The 23,156-nt window shown below is 41.0% G+C and overlaps 1 protein-coding gene across 1 annotated transcript in view; it reads right to left on the reverse strand.

Moving 5' to 3' along the window:
- SMOC1 (SPARC related modular calcium binding 1) overlaps positions 1 to 23,156 on the reverse strand; it is a 134,251-nt gene that overhangs the window by 49,688 nt on the left and 61,407 nt on the right. Inside the window, 2 exon segments of the mRNA XM_040601583.1 lie at positions 19,428 to 19,475; positions 22,005 to 22,104. Of these exon segments, the coding sequence (XP_040457517.1) occupies positions 19,428 to 19,475; positions 22,005 to 22,104 (148 nt within the window).

Below are 23,156 nucleotides of genomic sequence, written 5' to 3' on the forward strand. Positions count from 1 at the left end.
TGCTGTCCCACTGTGTCTTTCTCCTTATTCCTTTTGTTCAAAATAAAATCTCTTCTGAAACTTACCTGTGCAGAACCTGGCACCAGCATGCGCTGCAGAGCTGTTAGAAAGGGATGGTCAATAGAAAATCTTTTTTCTTACAATGTCTGCATCAAGGTGTTCTCTAATTGCAAAACTGTGGCAATGTTCTTCTAATTGCAAAATTGTGGGAAAAGAACTTCTCTTACATTAGGTTTTTCATGTGCAAGAGCACTCCATGTCTTCTGACCGCAAGTCTTTCATAATTAAAAGCTTCAACCAAAAAAGATTCCCCAGGAAATATAAATCTCAATATTTAGAGACAGACCACAGAGGGAAGTGTTCAGTTTACACTCTGTTTGGCTTAGTATGCCTATCCATCACACCTGCAGGCCCAGCTTGGATTCAGGCTGAGTATAATTCCTCAGCACTCAGAGGGATCTGCATTTCAAGCCCCAGCTTGGCGCATCTTTACACAGCACTAGAACAGTGGCATAGCATTAAGTGATGCAAAACTCAGTGTGGGCAAGCTAAGCTAAACTGCAGACGAAAGTCTTTTGTTACATTGCATAATTAGAGTATTGCTGGGTTGTAAACTAAGACGAGATTAGGCTAGAATTGCTTTTTTCCCCATTTTTTTTGAAATACAGTGACTTAAAATCTACATTATGTAACAGCTATCTTTTGCATGTGTTATAGGCAAAGATGACACTAGGCATCAGCAAAGTGGGCAGTAATGTAAAATGTAAAGTTTACACAGTGAAAACCCATTGAGGGGAGGCCAGAAAAGCCAGGCTTACCACCATCTCCATGATTACCAGATGCACAGGGCAGACAACATTTGGAAGAAAAGTGCATGGGACAGCCCATCCTAGAGACAGCAATAACTGCCCTCAGCTTTCCCTTATATTAGTTTCAATTGCAAAAGTAAAAGACCATTGGAAGGGGAAAGGAAGGACAGAGATGGAAAACAGAGGCTTGCAAACTATTTTTCCACCCCTATCTGTATGTGCAGTTTTATAAAGTAGGCAAAATCCTGAACACCTCTTCCACAGATCATTAATTTGATGCATTTCCACACAAAGTAATCTAATTCACAGAAAGCAAAAATCTGCTGGCAATGCCATTTCAACCTCAGAGATCCGCTGAAGTAAAAGGAGGCTGACAGAAATAAGGAAGAGAGACCTTGTTGTCATTTTCCCTCTTTATCATTGTACTTGGTTTTATGCTTAACCGCAAGCATAGCAAAAAATATTTGGAAGAAAAAATTACTCACCATTTCTCAGTCAACTTTTGTTGTGAGTTTTCCTGTTATTGGGTATTACCAGTAACATGGATAAGCAGCATTATTCTTTAAAAACTTGAGCAACTAATTTCTTGGGAAAATTCCCTGAACTTTGCTTAATTTACAAGAAGGAAGATTTTGCCCTTTAAAGAAATCTTTGGATAGAAGTAAATAGTTGATCTTCACTTTGTGTCAGAATACGCTGCTCTGCTTCTGCAAGATCCCAGAAACCACAATTATGACTTGTTATTTATTTAGAATGACAATTTACACTGTAACAAAGCAGCAAGCAGCACGTAAACAGCATGACTGGCTTTACAGATTGGGAAACCAACCCAAAACTGCAGAAGATGCTTGTAGAACAACTGGAAAAGTGAATAATTCTTAAATTATATAAAATAGGAAGACATCTAGCATTAAATACCAGTATGATAGTAAGTTTATTCCTATTATTCTCATGAATGCTTCTGCACCAAGTAACTACAGGACTGCTTTTCAGATTTAAAGCAGCAAACCAGAAGCCAACAACGGACAAAAATTAGAAGTGGATCTGAGCCACAGCACTTTATCCAAACCATTATGTGAACTTTGGCAGAACTCAGGACATTTCAGGTTCAAGGGGTTTGTCTTAGGCTCGTGTGTGTGGTATTTGAAGAACAGAGAGAGCAGCAATTACAATTTGCTTCTTAAAGAAAGATAATTTGGTAGCAGTTTTTGTATGAAGTTAGCAATCAGGCTACTGGAGTTTATTAAACAGTGACAGAATAAATGCAGCAAATGGACTAAAATACCAAAGTGACCTTTGAACTGAGGGGCTTGTTTAAGATAATCTCAGTAAAATGGCTCTGTGATCCACATAGTCATTTCCTCACTGGGTTACTAAGGCCAAATTGTCACTAAGTCCACATTGTAGCAGCACCCACTACAATATTAAGGGTTTTGCAAATAGAGGGAAGTGTAATTATTCCCCTGTTGTTCAAGCAAATCTAGTTCTTTCATCACACATACAAGAAAAAATGCAATAGGCAAGAGCCCTGTAATTAAATTCACCATATTTCAAAAATCAAAAGCCAGAGATATTTCTGGTTATTTCATTAAAGGTCATGAAATAGACACATAAAAGACACCATGCTCACTTCCCAGCTGCCAGCTTCTTGCTCTGAAACTACCAAATCTACTTCTTAAACTGGAGAATTCTCAGGAGGTCTGAGTGTTTCAATGTAGCTTATGGCAAAAAGCTTCACTTCCGTTCCCTTTGGGCAGAACAACCACCCTAATACTTGTCTACTCTCATTTGATTTTTCCTCTCACTCAATACGCTGTTCATCACACTGAACATTTGTTCCACTGGCCTGTTTGCTCCTGGTAAAAAAGGAGTAAGTTCTATTTTACATACCCCAAAGTTTTGAACAAACCCTTTGTATTCCTTAAAGAAGCATTTTAACAAAGAACAGAAAAATCAAGCGATTTCAGAGATCTGGAGTCTCCTGTGATGTACGGAATATTGTTTACTTTGGAACCAAAGGTAATGAAGTATGTTCATCAGGTACAATCTATTCCTCTCTTCAAAACACTATTAAATTCCACACTTTCAAAGAAGGCATGTAACTGCAATGGTTCCTCATGTAGAGCATGTCACAAGGAGGGATCAGAGGCCAAGTTAAGTGCTTCCTAATCCCTCTAGATGGCAATGCGTTCAGATCAGGAACTCATGTTCTGCAGAACTGAAGAGGATTTCCTTGGGTTGCAGAATATTCTCAGAGCTTTGATGAAGAGTGCATTGGCATGCTTCTCTTCCATGTTTACAACCCAAGATGAATACCCATTTTCTTTTTCCAAGACCATAGTGAATACATACAGCATCACTCAATGGAATACTTCCCAATGGGACACCGTTGTAAAGCCATAAAACTTGCCTATGGTACACTTGCGGAAGTTGAACTGATTTTTCTGGTTCAATTGGTGTCAACTTAAAAATGGTATTTTTATCTTATCACTGGTATGCATGAAACAGGCAGATCCAAACAGATCTCCCTGAGCCATTTTCACGTTAAGGTACCGTGGCTATAAGGCAGAAGTCCACTTGCTACTACTGTCAGAAGCTCATAAGCTTAAGAACAGTTTTTGTTGTGTTAGCCTGACAATAATTCAAAACATGGATAATTACTCACCTGCCCAGATCTACCGCTAGTGATGGGCAAGAACTCTTTATGCTTCCACTAGGACTCCCCTCCCTTAGCCTCATCCTTGCAGAATATCTAGCAAGCATCCACATCTGGAATGACTGCAGAGTACACTGGGATTGAGGGACAAAGAGATTCACGTCATGCAAAAGACAACTGTTAAAGTGATCTTTTTACTCTGAATGATAGGCACTGAGGCCATGAACAACTCCAGTTATGTCAGGAGAAATGTAAACTCCCTGACACAGAAAAAGCATAAATTACTATGGAAAAATGTGAAGCAACTGCCTGCTGCTGTGAATCACTGTCTTGCTTCAAGCCACCTAATGGAACCTGGAGAAAGGGGAAACATTAGGTGAATTAACTTCCTATATTGCATCTCCTACCCAGAAAAGCTACAAAAGCCAATTGAATACTTGCATCACCATATTAGCAGACCAAGATCTATATACTTCCTAAGCAACTTCAACCTTCAGTACATCATTTCTGTGTTCTCACTGGAATCCATGAGACACTCTGTAAACATTTCTACCAATTAAAGAGCACTAGTGTTTATGGAGTCAAACATCCAGGTCTTGTACAAAATCTGGTCTTTTTTAAGTCCACAGCCTGAATGTTATGGTTCCCAGTCTCTGAGTCAGCCTGGGAGAAAAAGAGCATGACAATTTTAAATGCATAGCTCTGCCACGGGAGGAGGCAGCCTTTTTCCAGTGTCAAGTGGTTCCTTCACTTACCATCATCTCATTTTGAGTGAGCCATTACAGAGCATAGCCGAAGCTAAATAGGCAACTTAGAGCACAGATAGCAAGGACAACGAGCTAATTCTTAGTGTGTCCTGTTTGATGCAGCAAAGCCCGCCTTTAGTGAGTCTGTCAAACCAACAGGAAGGGAGAAGAGCTTTCCTAGGTTTGCACACTCCTGAAGGACTTAAGTCATACATACACCTTTCTGTGGCTTAAGTAACTCTGGTCAGATGCAACAAAGACCTGCCAGGTCATCTCAAGCTCCCTGTATCTGTGCAGTTCCTGAATCCTGAAGGTATAATTTTACAACTTCAACATTTCTATGTATTACCCCCTGGCTTGGAGGTGTTTTAAGTATTAAAAGATGACAACAAAACTTGTATTTGCACTGCATGGTGTCTTACACAAAAATACATGTCCCTTCCGGTATTGTAGGGGTGGAGCAAATTGTTGCCTTAATCACAATCCTTCTCTATATCAAGTGAAACAGTTTCAGCAAGTCATAATTAATTTAACAGTCTATGCAACTTTTATGCAGAGACATATATCGCCAATATAAATGCAGAAAGTTAGCACTCACGCCAAAAAAAAAACCCCTATTCTTACAATTTAGCCAAATCAAGATCATTTCTTGCCAAGCAGCTGAAATGGAAATGCACCAGTGCAGATACACTTCCCTGCCAGGTTTTCACACCCCTTTCCATAGAATCATAGAATTGTTTAGGCTGGAAAAGACCTTTAAGATCATTGAGTCCAACCACTTTATGCATGGAGATCCCACAGCTGTTAAGAAAAAGACCAACTTTTTAAATTAAATCAGCAAAAGCAAGTTCTCATTCTTTATAACCTTCATTTTAAGAAACAGCAACAATGTGCTCCTTTTGGATATAACAACCCACAAACACCTGGACATGGACCAAAATACAGAAAAGTTGTGCTTAAAAAGGTGAAAATGTTCCTAAGTGCTGAACATGAAAGGGCTCCGTATGGCTTAAGGAGCTCTTAACTGCAAAGGCTGACTCATATTGTCACTGAAGTAATTTTTTTCCTTCCTACATCAAGTATTCTGTACGCCATACAGATGCAGGCAGTGTTTACTTCAACAGTGCATTTCAAGCATCATCCAGATAGGATGAGGACCCTTCCCCTGTGCCTTCTGGAAGGCATTAGTTCCCCCTGCTTCCTCCTTGCAGGTGCATCAACATGAAAAAAAACCACTCAAGCCCTGAGGACTTTGTGGTCCAATGTAGTCAGCGCATTTGTATGGCAGCACAATTCTTTGCCCTGCAAGAAAGCCTATCCCACGCATAGACAGCTGGAAGTAACTCTGACCCCTGTGACACAATTCAAAGCCTCCTCTGTTTGGCTTTTTGATTCCTGATTGACACATTCACTGCCAGGCGGAGATAAATGCTGTTGGGAGGACAATGTTGATCCGCTCCGACTATTCTTGGGAAGGACTTTTTCAGAATAATAAACAAAAAACATTGGTGTGCTTAAATGTTTGAATAGAACTGGAGATAGACAGAGAGGGGACTGGAGTGCCTTACAGAGGCTGGCAAGTCAATTGAAGAGTTAATTGTCTGGGTGTACAATGAGTTTATTCTGATCGAAAACAAAGAGCTCCCTCTTCCTGGGCTTGGTCCTTCAAAAGCAAATGTGTCAAAAGGGGTCTGGAGCAGCACTCTGTATTAATAGCAATGCTCTCGTCTCTGGGATTTGGCGGTTTAAAACTGCTGAATCCCAAGCTTCAGATAGGCTGTCTCTAAAATCCAAAGTCCTCATTTACTGCTTATATTCTCAAGGTACTTCTACAGCAATTAGCCAAAGCAAACCAGCCCTCTAACTTTTCATTCTTCGTAGCTCTCAAACAGCTCCTTTTCAAAAATAAAGGCACAGCAAGATATTACCCTTCAGACACAATGCTGTAGACACCTTCCCCAAAATGAGATCCAGTTTTATATTATTTCAATTATGTATCATTTGAAAAGAGGCAGTTTAAACAAAACAAGTGGCCCTGAATGTCTCATACTTGGGAAGATACAGAAGCCCAGTCCACATCTGGGCCTGCATTTCAGAGCGCAAACTATAATAGGTCAAACCCACACAATGTCCAAACACACCCCCTGCCTCTGGGAAAGTTCAGATCCAGATTCAGATTTGAACTTTGCAGGTTGAACCAAGCCCTATGGTAATTACCGCTTAAATACCTGACTCACTTCTGTAAGTTATGCAAACTGTTCTGTGGGAGGAAAAAAAAAAAAGAAAAAAAAAAGAAAAAAAAAGCCTTCCTAGTACTGCAGTATGGAAGAAAACGCATCTGAAAATTAAACCATTATGATTTACCACCTCGATGGCAAAACTCTTACAGATTTTGGTGCTAATGCAGAGACATAGATGTTATTCTAGGGACAAGTAGAAGCTCGAAGGTTCAGAGAATTAAACTAAGCTGGTTGTGAACTGTCTAGTGACGTAAATTTGCTTGAGTACTTGTTAAAAGTTGTTGCTTTCACCCACTTATAGAAATCTAGCATTTCAAGTATTTTTCCTCAGGTATATAGGCATGTTTCCAAACAGAAGACAAAGTGAGAACCTTAAAATAATTAAAGCACTCGCCTAATTCAAACTTGAGACTCACGCTTTGCTCTCCCCTTTCTTAAGCTAAGTTCCCAACTATAGTGCTATCAACTAATTTGGGAGGGCAGCAGGGAGCCACAACTTTATGAGAACTCTCTTTTGTTCTAGCAAGTAATAAATGAGAGGTTCAAAACCTTGAAACCTGTGAAATAACAATTCTTGGTTTTCAGCCAGTTTCTCTCTAAATTGTGAACAGTAAACTGCACTCTTAACCAATTCTGCAGGCTTGGAGTTTTGGACAAGAAACAGCAGTATCTCCCAAGTAGCCCGGATACAGCAGTAATTCCAAACAGGGAACCTGCACACAGTTCTGCTGTTTTGAACTCAACTAGACTTTTCAGTTCATTTTTGGGCTGAAGTCCAACACAAAGATCATCTTTTTTTATCAAAGCAATTTTTCCATAAGAGATGGGCACAGAAGCAGATGATTTGATTTCAGTTTTGTTAATAGAGCATCTCTATTGCAAGGAAGATGTTGGATGGAGAAGACCTGTAACTACGCATAGGTTTGCCTTATGCAGTTTTACAGTTTTCAGGCTCCACAGTTAAATTCCTAACCAAAAGGCAAGACTGGTCTCTTCAAAGATGTGGAAGTAATAGGAAAATAAACGCCCAAGGCCAGATTTGAACTTTATTTGCTAAAAAGGAGAAGCAGGTAGTAAAGGTCAGGTTAGTTTGAGATCATCTGCAGTTTAAAGTTGCACAAAAAGCTTTATTTTCATCAAAGTGGAATCACTCTTAAGCTGAGGGCATTGTCATGTCCGCTCCCCATCCCCCCCACCCCATCTTCAGAGGCTTGTTATTCCCACCTACCCCAAACAATCCCCACCGCAGTTTCATTCGTGAAGCCAGACAGAAATCACACGGTGCTGTATGACTTAGAAATACATGCTGTTGTCATCAGTCCTGACCTAACTTTAGTTATGTCCCTGCCCCAAAGAGAATGGCAACTAGCTTGACAATGGTTTTATTCGTCTTAAGTCAAAACCTTTAATTCACTCCCAGAGTGGCTCAAATTGCCAGGAGAAGAAAGAAAGAAAGAAAGAAAGAAAAAGAAGAAAAAAAAAAAGGGAAAAAGCTTATAAGAACCTGCTTATCATCCTTTAAAAGACTCTTGAGGGAGCTGCTAAGATGGCAAGTCACACATTTTTGTTAATCTACCATTTCCACTGTACCAGATTTGACCATTTCTCCCTTTGAACAGAGTTTCTCCCCCCCCTCATAGATAAAGTGTCATCATTCTTTGGAATAAGGTAGTATTTCTCTGGTATTGCTGCATCCTTTCTATCCTACTGCTGTTCTTGCCACCCTGCTGAGATAATAATCAAAAAGTCATTTCTGTATAAACTATGCAATACTTTTATCTGGAAAAATGAGCGTATTCCAAATTCCAGTGTCAGAGTCCATCCTCCTTTGTATTGTTCAGATAGCAGCAGGGACAACACTAAAATCCCTCTTTAGCCTGAAGTCCATTGGCCCCACTGTACAGCTTGCCTAGAAACACTACACAAACGCCATACATTTACACATAAACCTGTTTATTTCACAGCAGATAATTTCAGAACACAGTATTTTACAGCACACGAGCTGTGAGCCCATCCTCACCAGCCACACAAACATGGTTAAAAAACCAAAACACTCATTGAACTACTTGTTGAAGAATGAGAAGTGAAGCAAAGCTCAGAGCCCCAGCTCAGTTTCCAGGCTCTGCTTTGGTCATCTGGTAGTTTTCAGGCAGGACCACCACCTGCATATCGTAGCAGACTAATGTTTCACAGCTTCTAGCAATGTTCTGCACAGTTAAAGATGAGGACCTGTGACCACCACTGAGCATGGCTATTTTCCTTATGTATTAGCAGTAATTTCAGTGGCATAAAAAAATTCAGCTACAACGATACACTGGAAGGCTATTGGAATACCTTCAAACCTGAAAAACTCATATAGGTTGCAGAAGGAGGCTCCCTATAGAAGTAGAGAATATTTTTCATTCAGCTGCGTGCGTAGTTGTCCTTCAAAAGTCAAATATCCCCCTACTGATACAGACACACATACTCAATTTGAAACAGAGGGTAGCTAAAGGAACCAAGGGGTTCTGGATGGGACTTTTGGGACTGGACATAACACATAGCATCAAAAACTACCTGTTACCAAAAATTGTGACTACTTGATGCTTGCTGAAAAATCATGACATATTTCCTAGTGGACAATGGCAGCTGGCTGTGGGCATGGCACTCAGTTTCAAGACTGAGCCTCCAAGGCTCATTTTGACCAGCAGATACCTTCACAGGTCAACTGGTGTAGAAAAGCCTTGCTGTGGTAAATGCAAGCCAGCAACTATACGGCTGTAAATCCAGCACTTCCCTTTTGCTCTAGAGGAAAGAATCAAGGTAATGAAAAGTAGAGGAAGAATAGGAATAACCTTATTCTTCAGGGAGATAAGCAATTGAAAGGAAATAAAACAGCTGTAATAAACAGTGAATAAAGAAGAATTAGGCCCTGCATCTGTGTAACAAAAGTTGTATCTAAGTGCATATCAATATTGGTTACAATGAAATTATTTGGAAAAGGGCCTAAAATCCCTTCTGCGGATTTGCATGACATCTTGTCCCAAGAAGAAGCAGAGCCCATAGTAAAAAAGGGAGAAAAGTGAGGCAAGTCAGAAGAGGCAGTGTGGTACGTGGCTGCTCCAGACAACCCTGGCACTAAGCTTCACAGGGGAAGCGGAGAGGACAGGCAGAACACAGGAAAACACAGCAGCAATATTATAAGGGCTGGGTAAATCACAGTCCCCCTTCAGCAAGAGTTGGGGTTCACATTATTAGGAATGTTTGTTGGGGGGGGGTTTCCAGAGCAGAAACAAACTTCAAAGTGTCAGTGTTACTTAGACTCTGGAGTGATGAGATCAAGGAATCAGCAATAGCCAGCACTGAGAAAGCTTAAAAATAGATGGAAGGAGAAGTGGAGGAAGAGAGCCTTACTTTTTTTATAGCTTCCTACTTGGTGGAAACATACATTTTTATCTTACCCTGTAAGCACTAGAAGTATGATAGATACTGCAGGATTTTAAACCACAGTATCTTAATTTTGAACCATCTTCCATTTGGCTCACTGCCTTGAGTGACATTTGAAATAAAACAGGGAGCAAAAAAGTTTCCACACAAAGAAATATTTCACTTAAGACACCATATCTCAAAGCAAGATTTTGGCACCTGACATCATCCCAGACTTGGAGAGAAGTTTGCAGGAAGTTCTATAGCATTGTCAACAGCTGCCTGGTCACTGCTGGCAAAAGCAACAACCACCGTAGGACTGTTTAGTTTAGCCTCTCTCATTTGATTCTACCTACAATATCACGTCGTCTTCTTCCAGAAGCCTCTGCTTTGATGTGAAGTATTCCCTGTTTCCCCCTCAACACACACACACCATCCTTGACTACCTCTCCCAAAAAGCTGCTCAGAGTCCACAATCAACTCCACCTTGCTGCTTCTAGGCTGTGTAAAAGGCCAGATACTTGCAGTTGTAGAAAGGGGAGCACATCTGAAAAATCCCACAAGGATATTTGATTCTGATATTAGACTGCTTTGCTGAACAAGGAAAAAAATTAACAATTGTTATGTTATGCAAGCTTCATATGAGTAATGATCAGATCCCTAGCTTTGGGAATGTTTTAGAAGCTACCTGAAATATATGGTGGCCTGGGGCAAGGGGCAGGAAGGGTGTGATTGGAATTTCACCATCTCTCTTCCCTGTCTCCGCAACATCACACACTTTCCCTTTCACTCCTCTCCTTCCAGCTCTGGTCTCTTCAAGGTAAAGACTCTATAAACTCCCCCACATCTTCAAGGAGTATGGCCTGTAAGTGGGGGGTGGAGACGGCAGCAAATTTCCCAGATCAATGGCCATTTGAAATTCAGACATATGGCTGAAGCCCTACAGCTGCATGTGTTAATTACCACACGTGTCCCCTGTAAAGCAGTCTGTTAAACACAAAAAGAAAACAGAAGAGAAAAAAGCCATTCCAAGGGATTAAGTAAATAGTCTAAATTTTTGACCCTGCTCCCCCAGACACATGGCCATGTATAAGAACACAAGCTCCCTTCCTTTCTTACGACACCTGCATGCTGAGGAAGCATAAGACCCCTTCCACCCCAAGCCACATGCATTGAACCTACCTCAAAGTGTACTTTCCCCTTCCAGCTCCCCCCTCCTCCTGCCCAGCCTCTTCTCTCACCAGCCCCTCTCCCTTTCTCCTTTAGAGGACTAATTCCTGGCTGACAACCAGACTAGTCCTGGGCTTACAATACGCCTTTTCATTTCCTCACAGGCAAAGAGAATGGATACCTCGCTGCTACGTCTGTAGTGCATGTGTGCAAATGAGGGAAAGGGGAAAAAAAACTAACTGTATTTTTTTCACTGCTTGTTTCTGTAGGTTCCCCCCCCCCCCCCCCCCCCCCCCCCCCAGAATCAGAGTAGAGGTTCAGGGCTTTAGTGAGTGAGCACAACTCTGCTCTCTAACTATATTGCCCCAGCTAGTTCACCCCAGGATCTGGATTTAGTCTAAAGGATTTTTTTGTATTTGATTATGGAATTGAAGAATAGTTTTCCTACATGAAGGAATAGGCAGGGTAACAGAGTAGTGCTGGAAGGACCTCCAAAGGATCTAATGTGCTTCACAAAGAAATCTGTATGTATAAAACAAAGCACGTCTCAAAAATATATACAATGTACAAGTGACACCACATTCTCAAAATAAAAGTATTTTTATTTTAAAAGGAGGAAGGTCATTCCTCAAAGATGCCTTATAGACTGCCAGACATCTACAGATTGACTGTTCAAAACGAGCCCAAGACAATTGATCTTAAGAACTATCATCATTTAAAGGCATATTTGTGAGCAGCTGAATAGTCAAGATGAAACTTGTCAAGTCCTTACACTTGCAAACTGCTTTGCTGCAGCACCTAAAAGTCTCATCAGCATCTGAGCACAGCGACATCTAATAAAAGACAGACATAGCGCACAGTAATTCAGTCTGTCAGGAAAACTTCTCCAGTCCCTAGCATTCATCAAAGCATTCTGCAATACATGTCCCTTGCTGTCAACATAAAACAAAAACCCAGATGACTGTATGGAGGCAAGCCATTATTCCAGCTAGATCTGTTCTAAAGTAGCTTTGATTCCCATAGGTGTGGTCTCAGGAACTCAAACAAACATCGTGGTTGCCTCTTCAGCTTCCCCCCTACCTTACTTACCAGCACACACGCTCTGTATGCGTTCAAGCTTTCCCATCACAATTTTACAGTTTCTCTCTTACAGAGAAATCCTGGCAGAGCTCACAGAGCAAAGGACTTGAAAGGAAAGTACTTCCAATCCCTCAACTGAACCCCTGCACCCAGGACAAAGTATGTTTCCTGGTGCATTATGCTGATTTGAAAGAAAATGACACAAAAACATTAAGATGCCTAGATTCTTCTGCAGGATGCAAATACTCAAACAAAATAGGGTCATGTTAGGCTGCTACAAGAAAACAACTTCTAGCTTCACTTAACTGCAAACCCAGCAATTTCTCCAATTCATCCTCGGGTTTATTTTTAAGAAACAGCTACAGAAGACAGGAAGTCTACTAGGACTATTAATTTCAAAGTTATAATGATGCTGTTTTAAAAGATCTAAAGAAATACATAGTGTAATAGTATAACATCTTGGCATGCTGATCTAGACACTCAAAGAGCATGGGAAGAATTTTAACAACTCTTTAAAAAAGAAAAGGTGTTGAGGCCACATAGCTACAAAGTATTTAAATGACAAAAACAACCCACAGACCCCCAGAACAATTCCATTTCTCTGCACGCTGTAATTGGTCAGACACCAGAAATCCGTGTATAGCACATAAACAGTTAATAATACCTTAACAGATGTGGCTTAATCAATTGTTAGCCTGCTTATTAGATTTACTCACCAGGCTGCTCAATACTATGACTTAATCATTTAAAAACCTTTACAGCTGTCCTTAAGTCATTACAGACATGAGTAGTCTGTAGATTGCTATAATAACACTTGTAAACTACAATTTTATTAAGTCATATTATATAGACTAACCTACCGATTAGAACTGTTGCTTTATAGATGAAAGCAGAATTCTTGCATTATATCAAACAAAATATACCTTAAAACAGAATTTGCCTTCTGCTGAAACTTGCCAATGAAACTTTCTTCAGTCTCAAATTTGATACATATGTTCTGAGGCCCACAAAAAAAAAGTCTTAATGAAAACTAAACAATTTCAGACAAGTCAGTGATGAGGGGACCCAAAAGGATTGGTCTTAATTGTACTGTTTATGTAGCAAATTTGGGGTTGAATTTTTCTTCTAGACCTTAATATTTCTAAAATCTGTTTGATTTATGACTATCTCTAAGTGTTTCTTACAATACTGCACTACTCTGGAAAAGTGACTCAGTATACGCAGTTTTGTAAAATTACATTCCTCTGTTCTCACAAAAAATGATCACAAGCCCTGACTAAAAGCTGGGTTCTCTCTGTCTTACAAAATCTGTAAATAATGGCAAACTACAATCTGCCATACCTGTGAAAATCACTTGCTTCCTACAGTTACATTTAACTGGAATTTAATAAACAATTTTGTAGATTATGTACAGTATAGGATTAGCAATAGGAACCAGAGTTCTGAATATCTATAATCAGTAAGTTCTCCAGTTTGAAGTAATGATATTTTTATAGTACAGAAGCAAACTTCAATTCCACCACTAAGTTTGCTTGGAAATATAAATATGAGCTAACCAAAATCCTACGTGCTACAAATCCCATCAACAGCATTTTTTTTAATTCACGGACCACTCAGGCTTTTGCAGGACAGTGGTTTTGTTGCATTAATCTCTCCCAGTTACTTCTCAGTCACCTGAGTTTTTATCCCAGTTTCATGAAAAGCAGCACACAATCATGTTTCTCCCAGAGATGATTTCCTGCCCCCTGTTAAATTTTATCAGGACAGACTGCGAAGCTGTCACCATCAGCATGTGGTGGGACAACGAAGCTTTTGCACACCCAGAGGACTTGGAGCACGGCAAATCTGCTGCTTTCAGGAAGCAGACTTATTATATATGCATAGCACAGTCTGACTTTCCACATAGCAACACTATACACACAGCTCTGTCCAGAAGCATCAAAGCGTATGTGCACACTTCGTGTACATGTGTATATTTTACCCAGAAAAGACCTGACAGACACTTGTCAGCGCTAGTCTAGGAATACTACGTGACAAAGTTAAACAGTTCAGAAAGTAATTTTTGCATGGAAATAGTCCCTCATCCAGACTTATAAACTAGTATATTATTTATTTTAAAATAAGTACATAACAGATGCAGAAGAATTTTTTGGGTAGCACTGTGGGCTTAGTACCTCCTAACGTTCTGCAAGAAATTAATCATAAAATGATGCTCACCAGCTAGAACCATCACTTGAAGACATACTGCCCCAGTAAATTTATATTTCTTACACCTTACTGACAAAGGCCAAACAATATTTCTCTATCTTTCCTGTACCCTCCACAAGCTGCTAAAAATACGACAGCTTTTTCTCAGTATTTATAAGGTTGGAGAGGCAGGAAGAACTGGGCACTTGAGGCTTGGTTTGTGTAACAGTACAGCTCTGTTTCAGATTTGATCAGTACCCGGTTAACTCCAGAAAGAACTAGAGAAGACAAAAACCAAAGTCCCAGTCTCAGGTTTTGGTCACACTTCAACTTGATGATTTTGTCAAGATATTATCTGTATTCTGAGACATAGGCTAATGTACTAACACCTGTGGAGGCAGCATGCTCCCCTCCCTGCAAGCTGACAGCAGGTGAATTAGTGCCAGCTGCACCTGACTTCTTACCACCAGCAGACAAAGCTTCCAGGTCTCCATGTACAAACGGTTCCATTTATCTACATCAGCACAAGCCATCCTCCACTTGGGTTTGCCCGAGGAGAACATTCACCCTTTACTGCTTAGTGTAATTACTGAGTCAGACTAATGGCTCATTACTGATTCAAATTGCTTAGTCTACTGGCTGCATTAACATTTTCTAGAGGTAAGACCCATGGAAACAGCAGAAAGAGCACCACAGAATGGGCCAAGTTGCCCACAATTGCAGCAGAGAATTTCCCTGCAACGAAGCCTGCCTTTAAGCCTGTCTCTCACAGTTAAACCCACAAAAAGGAACCCAATTCTAGATGTTTAATTGACAGGAATTTTAAATTGTTCATCTTGGGTTCCTCAAATTACTTCAGTGTTTTCTTGTAGGCTACAGACTCATTGGCCAAAGCTTTTCGCAACACCATACAAGAGTCATGTCTACATGTAACATAGTAAGTGTAAAACAAACTCAGCCCAGGCTTTGCCTTCTGTGGGGCCATCAGAACTTTCATTTCAGCAACATTACTGTACCTGCCCCAGGTTCAGCGAATTGCAGATGTTATTGCCACCTTTTGCAATAGGGGAAAAAGGCAAGTCAAAGCAGGTCTTGAACTTTACGCAGTGCAAGGGACTTTATAAAAGAAAAAGTTCATACCACTCAAGACTCTTCATGACTGACACTGACAGTTTATCCAGCCCATATTTACCCTGTATACTTGCATCATTATTTAATCCTAGATTATAGAGCCAAGCTTCCTTTCCCATTTCCTTTATCCAGATGATTTAAAAATTCTATCAGCTACTCACACAATGCCCAGAATAGTTAACCACCACTAACAAACCACTATTCCCAGATATTTTTTTCCCCTCTTCACTCTCCCAATCTCTCCACTTCTAATTCACTCAGTTTCTAGTTTTAAGAAGGAAGACAAAGTGACTTTATGGAGATAAGCAGTGACACGGCTGCTTTTTACATTCCTCTGTCTCCCAATGAGCCCACTTTTTAAAACCTGCTTGGTGACTGTAAAAGACACTACTCATAGCTGCAATATGCCAAATCTGTAGCTTTGAGCTCCTAAGCCCCAGCATTCCTCAGATAAAGAAAATAAGGTTTTGTTTTGTTTCATGTTTGCTTGTTTTGTTTCAAATGTGTGGCGCAATTTCCCTTTGGCTAGGAAGGAACATTCTGCATTCTTTAGGCAGGGAAGAAATCCAGTCATGTTGGCTCCAAGGATGCCTTTCACTGCTTCTTAAAACATTAACAGCCTCACAGTACGAGAGAGGGGGGAGATCCAGCTCTCTAGGGGACAGTATGAATCTTCCAAGTATCTCTGGCCTTTCAAATGAAGCAGCAACTGCAGTAAATTAGGGCAAGAAGCTCCTTACAAGAAAGGGTAGTACAAGGAACATGTCAGAATAAGGAACAGACAGCAACAGAGATTGGCAGGTTCTGGATATCCTAATCCCAACCAAGAGTAACTGCATACTCTAACAAAGGTCCTGGAAACTTGCTCTTCACTTACAGGATGAATTCGGCATAGAAAGAACAGTGGTAAATGTCTGAGCTGCAAAGTCCACACACTAAGTATGTCCTGGACAGCCTGGGTTTCCATTCCACCTCAGATGAACACACCTCCATCTCGCTGGGCCTTCCAGCAACAGAGCACTTCTCAGACACAGAACAAATCATTATAGCTATTTCAAAATTCTACATTTAGTGCCAATTTAATTTGATTTAAATTACCTTACAGGGCAAATCGTATGAGTAACTGGCATTGCATCATACAGCAATAGCAGCAATGTAAACATGGGCAACCAGAGCACGGGATTCAAAAATAAAAAGGATTTCTTGCCAGCACTGTTGCCTGTTCTCTGCATAAAGCTCCACAGAGCCACTTATGGAGCTACATGCCAAGCCATGTGACCATAAAGCCATTACATTTTCTTTCCCACAGTAGTGACAGAACCTGTGAGTGGAATCACGTTACCTCACATCTTCTGGTGACTCCATCGTACCTATTGACCCCCAGAAATTAGGGCTAAACAGGATGGAAACATTTGGAGGAGAGTTATTACCAATAACCAGTCTTCTTCTCTTTCCAGCATTAATTGGTCTCTTCTAAAGGAGAGCTAACGTGCTAATAAAGCCTTCATTTATTACCCAAAAGCTTAAGCCTACCCATCTGCACTGTTTCTAAGGCAGAGCAGCCTCCATCCAAAAAACTATTTTGCCCTGAAGACTTAAACTTTGTGTGATGCTGGTGCCTTTTATTAGCTCCATATTTTACATTCCTGTATGAATGGGAGAAAAGAAATCACTTTTGAGAGTCTTAGTTTTTCCTTTTCTTCCCGAAAGTGCCTATTCCATGCCAGATAATACTCTTTCACTCAGAGACCCTAATTCAAGGATGGAAAGAGGACTCTGCTTTGCAGTGGGAAAAAGCCAAAAGCTCCCAAGTCAGGTGACAGTTGCCCAGAGTGATGTCAGAAGTTCCAAAACTGTGCCTCTATAACAGAAAGGTCATCACTGACCCAGTTCCTGCTGGACCCCTCCTCATCCTGCCCTTTTTGTCTTCTTGCAAAGGGCAATCTTTGCAAAAAGTCTGAACACTCAGCTAGAATGGATGGTTACATGCACACTGGCTAGCCACCAGTCTTCAGAGAAGCCAGATCTCCAACAACCACCTTCCTGCAAGGCAGCCAGGCTGTTCTTGGTTCCAACTTGCTTACAAGAGCTGATACTGGAGTTCTGAATCAGGGTAACTTAAGTCAAGAAAAAACACTGATAAGAAAGACAAATTCATTTTTAGATTAGGCATTCATCACTAGCCAAACCACCAAATTTTAAACCAAATTATTTCAGCTTCTAAAAACCCTCTTGATTTTGAAAGACGACTTTAACAATTGCTCACAAGTATCTTTCTAACATGATTGACAAAGGTCGAAGTGGCTTGTGCAGGGGCTTCCAACAGATATGAACACATTCAGAATTGGAGGGGACAGCAAGCTGACATGATTGCTCAAAGCATGCTGGCCCAAAGGGAAACATTTCCCTTTTCTTGACAGGTACTCCATAGATGTTTCTGCAGCCATGTGACCAAGTGTACGCTGTTCTTGAAACAGGCAGCCTCCAAGGAGAATCAATTTATATTACAAGTTTTAGATTAATTCATTCCATTTACAGTTCCCTTTTTTGCATGTTCCAACCTCAGAGTTAATAAAGGGAGTGAAGTGGGAAAAACAAGTTCAGATGTTTACCCCTTTTGCTCCTGTTTCTTATGAAATCCAGTGTCAGCTGTTTCCAATTCTAGAACAAACCAGGACTAGTCAGGTAGGAAGCCTACATACAACCCCCACTCACAAATAATGCAGATTTCAAGAGCAACTGGAGTTGCTTGCACTTCAGGCTAGACTAGCAATGACTGCATTAAGAGAAAGATAACAATGCATACAGATGCCAATTACACATTAACACAATTACAGGTTTACAGAGACATAACCTTGTCTAAAATAAGAAGCAGGCTTCAGCATTCAGTTTTAACTAAGCAGTTTTCTTTGCATCTTTGTTTTCCTAAACTACTGTACACAAGCGATAGGCTGGAGAGCAGATATACTAAAAATGCATCACTGCTTGTAACACAGCAATCTCTAATTCCTGTTAAGTGTTTTCAGGACTGGATTGGCAGTCCCAGCATGGAAGATGATCTTCAAATTAAACGTTAGTGTCAAGGTAGGCATTTTCCTGTATTTTGAAGTGTCAGGAATAATTGGTTTAGAGAGCAGTAAAAATCCTGCATCAGATTATCAAAACAGGAATTTCTCCTAGGAAACAGCCTTCATCCTCACCGGCAGGAATTGAGGATGCATTCAGTGCTGTAGTAAGGAGTCAAACTCAAAAGTTGACTCCGGAGGTGGGGGTAGAGGGGAGCATGACTGAAAATCAGGGTGTGGAGAAGGTCTGAAGACAAATTTGACTACTCCTCGATGTATACTTCAGCGGTCACCCCTCCCAAGACTATTTCAATGAATGCAAATCAGAGGACACAGGCAAGGAATACACACAGGAGAAGAACAACAACACATCTAGTGCCTTGCTCAGGAAAGACAAGGACCAAAGAAAGGAGTGTAAAGGAGGACCAACACCAAATGCACAGAACAGTGAGGTTTCCAAGCATGGCTAGGGTTTAATCCAGCACTGCTCCAGCTGGCCAGAGGGTTTTATGCTCTGTTAAAAATACCACCTTTCAACACATATAAAGTCACAACCATGACATTGGCACTCCTGACATCCAGTGTACTAGTCATATTGACAGCCTTCCTAATCTCTAGGGATTTTACTGAGAAACACTCAGTAGTTAACTTCAAGGTGAACAAGCAGAGGTTATTCTGTGCCAGCCGCCCCTCTGGGAAGCTCTGCTTTCACATATGACATCTTAGCTGATAAGCACAGAGCACACCATTTTGTACTCCACAGGGTGGTACATGAACAGACTACCATCTTATTCCTCCTGCTGCAGGGGGAGGTCCAAAGGTACATAAGCCTCCTGCACACCAAGCTGGTTAAGAACCCAGGTTTGAGTTATCTCAAGGGACTTGGCTGGGCAGCTGCTATTACAAAAAACGTTGCTGAAGCACAGGACTCCACTCACCTTTCCTTCCTGAATTACCCTGGCTTGATGGCTTATCAGTTACAGAACCTAAAGGGGAGGAAAAAGAAATTAAAAAAAAAGACATCTATTTAGATGCTGCATGATCACACAGAACACATAACGTCACATTAATACAGCCATATCTCAACCCACAAAGTGTCTGTTTCACTTCCCAACAGCTTAGTTTAGGATTCAGAGGGGCTGTGGCTTCAACCAGCATAAGGAAGTTTTATGTGTTAAGATGTTAAATCAGGATGAGGGTAAACAAGAAATCTTTAGTAGCTGGATCTAGCAATTTGAAAGAGCTCAGTAGAGCAGTGTGCTAGTAAGAAACCTGGAATAAATCCAAGGGCAAAAAGGAAAGATCAGTAAGAGTCACTTTTGTTTGCAAATGTCAGGAAGAACAAATCAAAAACAGGTGGGAATGCAAGGGCAGTATTTTAAAGGAAAGGGATTAAGTGGGACAACTTGCAGAAAATGTATTTCAACCAACCCCTGAACATCCCCAGCTGTTTGAAAAGGGACACTGACAAGATCCAGCATGTACTTGAATAGAACACATCCTGTTTTTTTTAATATAACTTAGATCTTAACATAATATATATGATTCTACAATTTCTGCAGTTCACTTTAGAGCATCATCACACAGTTTTCCACTGAAACTTGAACTGATAATAAAAGGTTTTTTTAACAAATCCATTACTAAGGTGCATATTAAAAAAAAATATCTATGACAAGACACTTTTTTTTCCAGAAAAGCTTTATTCACAAGAAACTGATTCTTCTGTGCACCATTACTGAACAGATCCAGTGATTACTGATCCTTCCAGGAAACATGGATCAAAAGTCAGCTCCAAAGGAGGCAGCTCCAACAGGCTCAAGAGTCTTGTGAAGAAAACCCTAAACAAACTCTATTGTCCAGACACTTTCACTCACAGATCAGTTCATCACAGATCTGCTACTGAATTACAAGTAAGAAGCACATACTCAATATTAGTCATCATAGGCCTAACATCTGTGTGTCCTACAATGCTTTACTTTCCTGGTAACATGATTTTATAAACAGCTCAAGACTAAACAAACACATCAGCAAAACTCTAAACCAAGCCCTACCAAAATCATATACTGGGAACTGTGGAAGAAAGCCATATTCTAAGATTTAAGCCAAATTACCATAGCATTTCATCTTACACTAAAAAAGGGTATTAGTCTCATTTTCTTTACATGTACCTGTGAAACACCAAGCATTCCCTCAAGCTACACTGACTCACTGCTTCTCAGAAAGTTCTCCCACTCAACTCAAACCCTCATGCAAGTTATTACTACAAAAACCTTACAGCCAAGAGTACGCTGAATAAGGTGAGAAGGATTAAAAAAAACCCAAAGGTTTGACTGCTGTCACGCTCCCACCTAAAGAGCAAACACTGCTAGGTGTGAAAGAAGAAATACATTAAACAGCCACGGGGTGCAGGTTGCAGAGCATGAAGCCAGAGACAGCAGCAGTGCCTATATAGTATCACTGAGCACATCAGAAACAGAAACAAACTCCTATGCTTGCTGTCTTTTCTTACTTATTATTGGGGGGGGGGGGGGGCATGGTGGGTAGCATGGGAGGCAGCACAATTCACGTGTTTCCCCTGAATTCTCCCGAACAGCACGGAACAGGTTCCCACTCTTCCCTGGGCTTAGCGTGCTGCTGCCAGAGCAGCTCTGCTCAGCGCCGCTGACCAAGCTCAACTGTTCACAGGTGATCAGGGCCGTACGAAAGTCTAGAGCCCACCCTCATCTCGTTTGAGCCATGAGCTGCCATATTGAATGGTGGGGACAAAAACCAAACAGCATCACTCTGGTTTAAGTACAGAAAAGTATGGGTTTGGGCCCAGTAAACCACCAGGCGACAGAGCAGCATCAGGCTGAGTGCACAGAAGCACATCACTTAATAAATGCATGAGTAACAGCCTGGCTCTGGGCCTCCTTGTGAGCTGTGGTGCAAGCCCAGTGCTGTCCAGCCCCTTGAAACAAACATGGGGATCCTAGAACTGAACAACACGATCAGAAGACCCAAATTCCTTGTAACAGCAGGACTCCAGATTTGGAGGCAAGTAGTCAACAACTACCAGCTTCTCACAGAACCACCATATCAAACTTTTAACTGAAGTCACTCTGAAGGCAAAATGACTCCATGGCCCACTAAATACAGCCCAAGAACCACTTCTTTAAAATACCATGGAAAAAAAAGTTGTCCCATCTGTTACAAGATTCTCTGGCTTTGGTGTACACAGCAACATTATGACTCTTGCCTTGGCTACCACAGCTGTTACTCAGCTGTTTTTTCTCCGCGAGCCTTGCAGGGAATGCCTGTACCCTAACTGCAGGATGGGCATGCCACAGTCCAAGCTCCCTTGCAGCTTCCAAAATGCCAGTAAGAACGCAGGGAGGCAGAAGCACAACTACAGTTGTTAAATCAGGTAAATGGGCCAAGTCACCTGAAAAGATTAAGCACTCTCAACAGGACACATTCTTCCCAGCCCTCTTGGGTTATTAAATTAGTATTTGTTAAAGCCACTCCCACAGTACCTGAACATACAGGAGTTTTGTTCTGTACAGAAGAGCCGCTAATAGGCTTGCCATCAGGTGTCACACACCAGCAGTATCCAGTGTAGGTATGGCACTGCACCTGTTTAATAAAACAAAGAGCAGGCATTTCATTTCTCACTATCACCCACCACTTTTATTATAATCCAGCATCTTAGTGGAAGTTCCAGTCCAGGTGCATCACAAACACATGCTTCAGAGTGAGGATGTCACACAGAGGAGTGTCTGATACCATTATCTTTTCTTTCTCACCTCACCTCCCTCCCCAAATAAAGGTTATTTCTCCTACTCCAACTCCTTTAGCTGCAATTCAGGAGGCAAAAGAATTACTAGTCGTCAGCTGAGAACGCTTTAGTTTGGGGAAGCAATTAAGTGTCAGCTCGTTCCACCCTCTGCTAAATCCCATTTACTATTTACCACTAAATAGTTGTCCCACTTCATCCCAGCTGGGATGTGAAAATGCCACCCTGGCCCAATTCCACAGCCACTGCTTGAGAACAGCATCTGTGGGCATTTCAAGAGCATTTTGTTCACTAAAACAGGCTGGAAAAAATGCAACACTGACTTGTTATGTTAACAAACCTTCTCCAGATAGATTTAAGCTCTCTCCTGTTACTATGTCAACCTAGGCAGTAGGAGCAAGATCCAACATGCTTGCTCGTCATATATTGACAAGGTCTTAAGAACATTTGATGGAGACTCTAATGAGCCAAAAGGTACACAGCGTAAGATTCATCTTGTTTAAAGCTCTACTTCTGACCTGGACTTCTAGAGTTGCCCAATTCCTTCACCATGGAAGGATACCAGAATGAACTAGTTCAGATGAAGACCTCTAAAGGCAGAACAGAAAAATCTCAACCTAGCAAACTGGTCTTGGTAACATCTATGCAGACATTAGTTCAGTGGCACTATAGTTTCATCCAGCTTAACAGATCTGGTTACTCAGCTTCACAGAGTGGTCAGTATTTGGATGGAATTTGGGATGCCTTTGACTTCCCTTGAGAAAAAAAGTGAACGATCCCCCACTGTGGAATGGTACAGAAATGCATATGTTACTATATGCTAGAGATGGGTCCTTCAAATTTCTGAAAAACAAGCCACAAAATGAGATTACTTCAGAACCTGTCTTTTACT

This window comes from Falco naumanni, chromosome 7, assembly GCF_017639655.2.
Source record: "Falco naumanni isolate bFalNau1 chromosome 7, bFalNau1.pat, whole genome shotgun sequence".
NCBI classification, from domain to species: Eukaryota; Metazoa; Chordata; class Aves; order Falconiformes; family Falconidae; genus Falco; species Falco naumanni.